The sequence below is a fragment of the Lipotes vexillifer genome, unplaced genomic scaffold, assembly GCF_000442215.2.
Source record: "Lipotes vexillifer unplaced genomic scaffold, Lipotes_vexillifer_v1.1 scaffold914, whole genome shotgun sequence".
Classification (NCBI taxonomy): Eukaryota; Metazoa; Chordata; class Mammalia; order Artiodactyla; family Lipotidae; genus Lipotes; species Lipotes vexillifer.
The window spans coordinates 4,473,425-4,480,399 of NW_006780388.1; the positions used below are offsets into that span (position 1 = coordinate 4,473,425).

The following is a 6,975-nucleotide window of genomic DNA, read 5'->3' on the forward strand; positions in this document are numbered from 1 at the left end:
CCTTGTGTGTACCAGCAGGTTCAAAGACGCACTGCTCTCAAAGGGATGCATGGGGTGGCTGGGGGCCAAACCCACGTTGCTAATGAAACGGGTCGCTGTACCAAGACACAGTTAACGGGACACTTGATCCAGAAGGAGACTGAGAGCTGAGAGCACCCAGGCGAGGAGCTAGCAGCTGCACCATCTGTAACCAGGGAAACTACCTCCGGGCACACCACAAGTGCCCTAAGGTGTCCTCACGTGAAGATACCCAGCTGCCTGGGTGGGGTGATGTCAGTGAAGAGCAGCTGAGGCAGGGCTCGCGGCACAGAAGCACCTGCCCTGGCCGAGGCTCGGGACAGGGAGCTCGTTGCTCCAGGCCGCACTCTGGAGCAGAGCCCAGGTGATGAAAAGGCTCATGTCCGGCAAGAGTTCCTGTGAAGTCCAGCTCCTAGGAAGGGCTGCAAGGAGAAGCTGTGGCTGCACTCACCAGCTGATGTGCTGAATGCCCCCTTCGCGCTCCTGCCTGAGCTGCACGAATCTCTGGATGGCCTTCTTCAGGTCCAGGACCGTGGCGTTCTGGACTACAACCACAGCTGCGCAAATGGGAGAAGATCCGTGGGGGGAATCCACAGCCACAGCCTCAGATGGCAGGAGAGGAACCCAGAAGCTTCTTCCTGAGGCTCAATGCTGGGCAGGGGGAGTTTGTGGCTGCCCCAACACCCCTAGGCACGGCCCTGAGTTTCCACTGACCAGCCCTGCTAACATCTTCTCCCGTGAAGGTTCAGACTGCACGGCCTGAGGGGGAGGGCAGTACTTACGCATAACTTCTCCATCCATCTTGCACACTCGGACTGTCATTGCTTGGCCATATTCTAGTGCTATTTGGGAATTGACCTCTTCCAAAGTAACCTAGAAAAGACCAAGGCTGAAGGTGGGAGCTCTCTTCACCACCCCAAACAACAAAGAAAAACAGCTGATAGTCTTCAAAAAGTGGTACCACGTTTTTGGGAGGTTCTTGCATATATGTTAGGATTTCCCGGTTTTTCAGCACTTTAATCTCATGTCTTATCCACGTTTTTTATGAAGTGGATGGACGCTAGGGAGAAACGGGCAAGGAGAATGAATCGCCTTGAGGAACAGCCCCTGGCTCCTCCGGGCCAGGTGCTGGGTGGGAGGAGGAACACTGGGCCCCACCGTCCGGCCTGAGAGCCGGATGGATCATCAGGATCCAGGGCCTCAGGCAAGGCTGGGGCACCAAACAACGGTAAGAGATAAACATGTCAATACAACCGTTAACACAACACAAGTTAATTTAAAAATTCCACGATGGGCAAAATAACAAGGACTTTAAAACAGGACAGCGCCAAAACTCACTGAAGATTGAAGAGAAAGGAAAAACCGGTAACTGATCTTTTATTTGAAAATGATATTATTTTGTTTGCCGTAGGCTTTTGTAAACCAACTTTGAGTTTTAAAAACACTGCTAAAAAGTCATGTGTGTTAACTAGCGGGGGTTTTTGGCGCCCCTTTAAATTCCGCGCCTGAGGCCGGGCCGGAGCCCAGAACCTCGTTTACGCCCGGAGACGCCTTCCCAAGGCCTCTGGCCGCAGCCCCCATCGACACTCCGGGGTCCGTCTGCGCCCCGACGGCCCCCGGCCCGCGCGCACCTGGATCGGAAGGTCGCAGAGCAGCGGGTCCTGTACCACCATGGCCAGACCCTCCTGGAACACGTCCACCGCCTCGGAGTGCGGCAGCGCCTCCTCCTCGTCCTCCTCGTCCTCCTGCGGCTCCCGCCGCGCCGCGGCCTCCGCCTCCTCCAGGTTGCCTAGCTTCCCGCGGGCTCAGCCCGCACGGCATCTCCGCGCGACCGTGGTGCGGCGCGCATGCGCGGGGACCGCCACCGCAGCCTCTCCTTCGGGGCGTTGAGGGGCGGGGCTACCTCGAGGACCAATGAGAAGTGAGTTACTGGGAGCCGGCTCGCCGCAGTGCTCCCTGGGAGCGCGAAGTCGGCGTGACTATTGGTGGGCTGGTTGGGGCGGGGAGGCTGCCGGGACCAATGGGAGTTAGGAGCGTCGGAGCATCGGAGCGCCGGCGCCGAACGGCCGCGAGAGCTGCCGGGAGAACCGGGCTAGTCGCCGCGATGCTGCTTTTCTGCCCGGGCTGCGGGAACGGGCTGATTGTGGAGGAGGGGCAGCGCTGCCACCGCTTCGCCTGCAACACCTGCCCCTACGTGCACAACGTCACCCGCAAGGTGGGCCCAGGCCGGCCGCGCGGCGCGCACAGCGCGGAGGCCGACCCTAACCTTCCTCGCCCATCCTCTGCTCAGATTTCGCGTCCAGCAGGCCCTCTGCCCGCAACGCCAGCCTCTCCGAGGCGCTCTCGCCCGGCACGGGCACTACTCCCGTAGCCTGTGCACGACTTTTCCGCCTGGGTCGCTCTTCTCCCCTAGGTACCCATGTCAGTCGTTGCTCGTGTTTTTGCTTAAAGGATTATTTAAAATTGCAGCCTCTTTCTAAATTTTATGCTCCTTCCCCTAATTTTATTTTTTCCGTAGGACTCATTTGCCTTCCAGTACGCCTTGCAATTTACTTATGCGCTTTGTTTATTAATACTAGGGCATAAGCTGTAGGAGGGCAGGGATTTTTCAGTTTTGTTCCCTCTTATTGTTCTAGTCTGAACAACTGGAATGTATTGGATGTTCATTACGTGAGTGATGCACACTTTATTACTCTCCCTCGGTAATGCATCTTTCCTTTTTAGAACACCTTTAATTTTTAGAAGTAGAGCACGTTGGTACTACCCCATTCTTAATGTTTGTATACTATTCCACCGTATAGCTGTGTTGTGGGAGTTTAGAGTCTGAAACTATGCAAAGGGTGACATTTCAAGGACGTCTGGTAAAACTGGGAAAACAGAAAACTCTCTGCCTGGGGAGAGTGGCTGGACTCCTTTTTGACTTCAGTTGTATTGGGTTCTCTTATCTTGGATTACCAAGTATCTTAGAGGTGTGGGAAAAGAAGAGGGTCACACCTAAGCCATTTTTTTCCTCCTGCTCTGTTGCTTCATCCAATCCTTGCAGAGATCTTCTCACTTCTTTTGGGGACATCCCAACTGCGGATCCTCTAAATTCTGAAGGAGCATCCTGCTCTGTGACAGCAGGAACTCTGCTTTCATTTAGTATTCCTCCAGTCTTGTGTTGAAGGAAGGAAGCGAAGGCTGGGGAGACACTTGAGGACGGGTATGGTTTGGTGACCCAGGTTTGTACGTTCACTTACTTGTAGAGTCTGAAGATCTGCTGTTGTTTATTAGGTAACAAATCGGAAGTATCCAAAGCTGAAAGAAGTGGATGATGTGCTCGGTGGAGCAGCTGCCTGGGAGAATGTTGACTCTACTGCAGGTGAGAGGGAAAACCTTTTCTGTTCCAGAGCTGTGGGTAAGGATGAGGCTGCTGGCTGTGCCATTCTGCGGCAGAGTCTGTGATGTACTTGTGTGAAGTGGGCTTCTAAAACTAGAAAGTGTTTTCTTCTCTAATAATGTATTTGTTACGCAAACAATATTGGCACAAGCTTTGGAGTCCTTCAGACCTGAGTTAGAGTCTCAGGGTGTCCTTGATTTGTCTGGGCTAATCCATAGTCATAGATTGTGAGAGCACAAATGAGCGTTTGGCATATAGCAGGCACTTAGCAGATGTGATTGGAGTAATAAAAAAACAGTTTAAGGATTTTGTTCTAATACAGATTTCTAAAAGTTAATGATACAGAGTATTAAACTGCACTAAACATTCAGTAAAATAAATATTTATTCCAAGTTTTTGATTCATTTCTGGTAGAGATTAGATGTGACCAAAGAAGGAAGGAGAGCCCTAGACATTACCTGTATTGAGAGGAGGAAGAGCTAGCGCATGATCACTGCTGTCTTTTTCCCCCAGGGAACATCCAGATCTGCTATGTTAAAAATCCAACACTGGCAGAATTTGTCATTAGGAGGTGAATTACTTACCAAAATGGTGTTTGAGAGTGTTTGAAGGCATTTCCATCAAAAGCAAGGTTCTCAAATTGAAATCTCAGTGAAAGTAAATATGTGCCTTGGGACACTTTGAAAAGGCGTGGGATGTATGTTGAGATCTTGATAAGAACAGCCTGGACAACTTCTGCTGAGACGGATCCCTAAATTCAAGGGGAAGTGGATTGGTCGTGCGTTGGGATTTCCTTTGGGAAGATGAGAGGGCCTGTCCATTACCAGGTGGTGGAGATGCACTTTTTAGGGGAATTTGCAGGGCATGGACCCTGTAATGCACACGGCAGCCGTGTTACCTTTCACATGGTGTTTGTAGCCAGTCTTCAGCCAGAGTTGAAGAAAAGGGACCCAGGGAGAGGAGGACTGTTTCCAAGATCACAGGTCTCATTCCCTCAGTGTGAGAGTGCAGTGGGAATGATAACGCTGTTGGTAACCTTAAACCGTGGTGCAGGGCACCCTGGGCAAGGGATTCCAGATGAGCTGTCTTTCACATAACACCTACTTCTAACAAGTGTGTTGGTCACAAGCATCATTTTTTTAAGTAAACGTGGGTCACTTGTTTATTTTTCTCATTGCCAGAGCCGTGTCCCAAATGCGAACACCCTCGTGCCTATTTCATGCAGCTTCAGACCCGCTCTGCAGACGAGCCCATGACCACCTTCTACAAGTGCTGCAATGCTCAGTGTGGACATCGCTGGCGGGACTAGGGCCAGGCTGGCCCAGCTGTGTCAGCGTCTGCTTACCGTATTCCCCAGGGTGGATTCCCAGCTGCGAGTGTGGCGGAAAGCTAACCCTTTTAGGGTGGCTGGCCAGGGGCTGAGGAAATGTAGCCCATCTCCCAGTCAGTGGATTAACTCATTAATGTCCAGGAGACTGTGTGTGTCAAGAGGAGTATCCATAACTAAGTGCATCCTGTTTAAGGTCCTGTTCTGCATCTTTTACATTTATTGGGCAGTTGACATTCTCTCACCATCAGCCTACACTCTTAAACATTTACATTGTTTGCACAACTAATAAAGTAAAACTTAGTAGTTCAGTACATTAGATGTCTCTCAGTATTTAACTGTTAATTGCAAACTTATTTAATCAAAATTTATTCTGAAAATTTAATTAAAGTTAAAAGTCTAATTCACCTTCTCAGTGTTTTAAATGCCTGAAGAAGTAGACATCAAACCCCAAAACAGGATTCCAAAACTGGCTGCTATACTTAGGGCCAAACTAGTTACAAAATTGTGAATAACATGGATTTCTATTTCTTTATGATTTAAATTCTTTTTTCCTAGGATTGCAATAAACTTAATAGGTAGTATTTTTTTTTTACACTTTATACTTTCTGTGTCTATCTTCCTACTCTAAAGAGGAAAAGGACACCCTGGGCTAGCAGGGGACAGGATCTTGGTTATTGATGGATTGGTTTCTTGCTCAGACTTAATTGCTTTTTCAGATCTCTCTCTTTTTTTAGTTTATTGAAGTGTAGTTGACTTACAACGCTGTGTTAATTTCTGGTGTACCTCAAAGTGATTCAGTTATGTGTACATGTATTCTTTTTCACATTATTTTCCGTTATGGTTTATTACAGGATATTGAATGTAGTTCCTTGTATCTATTCTCTTCATAATGAAGTCTCACTTATGAAATAATGGGACTTAAATTTATGCCTCTGATACAGATTTTTACTTTTTTGAAACTTGTTATCTTTCCAAGAAACTATTAATCTGTATGGGTCCTGAGCTCACTGTGTCCAATTTTTTCTGTTTCAGAGCAGTTTGTGCTGGATTTGCAAATGTGGTTTTATCCTGTGGCTGTTATCTTCAGTGTCTTCTTTCTGTGCCATTAGTTAGTTACGTTTCCTCAGATGCCTGTTCTCGTTTTTGTTGTTGGAGGCAGTGTGGATCAGTGGTGAAGGTCGTGCCCTCTGAAGTCAGCCTGCCTGCCTGTCAAGTTCGTTTCCTCCTGTGTAAAATGGAGATAACAATAGTCTATTTCAGGAGTTTACAACTTCTCCTGTAAAGAGCCAGATAGTAAGTATTTTGGGTTTTGTGGGTCAAGAGTCAAAATCTAGGAAAACACAAGAAAACAAAGTCTTATAAAGAAATTCAAAATATAATCCTTCAATATTTTGTAATGCGAGTCTACTGATGAAAGGAATGGATACCATTTTGCGTAATTGAGATTCAGAGTTAGTGTTCCTCGTCATCAGCGTTGCAAACGTGCATCTCATACTGGTTCAGGCCATGAGAGCAGAGGAAGTTCACTGTTGACATTGCTGATGGATTCAGTAGATGCAGTGTGGTGAGAGATGCAGATGTTTTCCTCAGCATATTTGCAGGTGAATAATGCAGTGCAGACTCTCAGCCTGTGAGCCCTTTCTCTTTTTTTTTTAAAATTAATTAATTTATTTTTGGCTGTGTTGCGTTGCTGCACGCGGGCTTTCTCTAGTTGCAGCGAGCGGGGGCTACTCTTTGTTGCGGTGCATGGGCTTCTCGTTGCAGTGGCTTCTCTTGTTGTGGAGCACGGGCTCTAGTCGCGCGGGCTTCAGTAGCTGTGGCATGCCGGCTCAGTAGCTGTGGCTCGCGGGCTCTAGAGCGCAGGCTCAGTAGTTGTGGTGCACGGGCTTAGTTGCTTCGCGGCACGTGGGATCTTTCCGGACCAGGGCTTGAACCCGTGTCCCCTGCACTGGCAGGCGGATTCTTAACCACTGCGCCACCAGGGAAGTCCAGGAATTCTGTTTTGTGTTGAGATTCGTGCCAGTGACGAGTGCTCGGTCTGGCAACATCGACCATTGTGGTATCGTTGCGTGATAAACACTGCTCTGCTATCCAGTTTGCTGACAAGATAGTCCGCACTGCCCTGTGCCTTAAAAACATGACATTCAGTGCCCACTTTTCTTATTTTGACATGCTGGGTGTGCACTCATAGTAAGCAAAAAAAAAAAAAAAAAAAAAAAAAAAAGAATGGATAAAAACAAATGGTGGC

At 48.5% G+C, this 6,975-nt stretch overlaps 2 protein-coding genes across 3 annotated transcripts in view; one reads left to right on the forward strand and one right to left on the reverse strand.

Moving 5' to 3' along the window:
* SNRNP25 (small nuclear ribonucleoprotein U11/U12 subunit 25) overlaps positions 1-1,877 on the reverse strand; it is a 3,091-nt gene extending 1,214 nt beyond the window's left edge. Inside the window, exons 1-3 of the mRNA XM_007453646.1 lie at positions 1,650-1,877; positions 801-891; positions 470-575 (exon numbers count right to left, since the gene is read on the reverse strand). Coding sequence (XP_007453708.1) covers positions 470-575; positions 801-891; positions 1,650-1,691 — 239 coding nt within the window. The 5' untranslated portion in view covers positions 1,692-1,877. The remainder of the gene's footprint in view (positions 1-469; positions 576-800; positions 892-1,649) is intronic.
* POLR3K (RNA polymerase III subunit K) overlaps positions 1-4,778 on the forward strand; it is a 13,811-nt gene extending 9,033 nt beyond the window's left edge. Inside the window, exons 2-4 of one of the 2 annotated variants that reach the window (XM_007453644.1) lie at positions 2,115-2,233; positions 3,292-3,379; positions 4,579-4,778. In XM_007453644.1, coding sequence (XP_007453706.1) covers positions 2,123-2,233; positions 3,292-3,379; positions 4,579-4,706 — 327 coding nt within the window. In that variant the 5' untranslated portion in view covers positions 2,115-2,122 and the 3' untranslated portion in view covers positions 4,707-4,778. Of the gene's footprint in view, positions 1-2,087; positions 2,234-3,291; positions 3,380-4,578 lie in introns of those variants that run through there. The other variant, XM_007453645.1, reaches the window with a different exon arrangement.
* Positions 4,779-6,975: the final 2,197 nt, after the last annotated feature.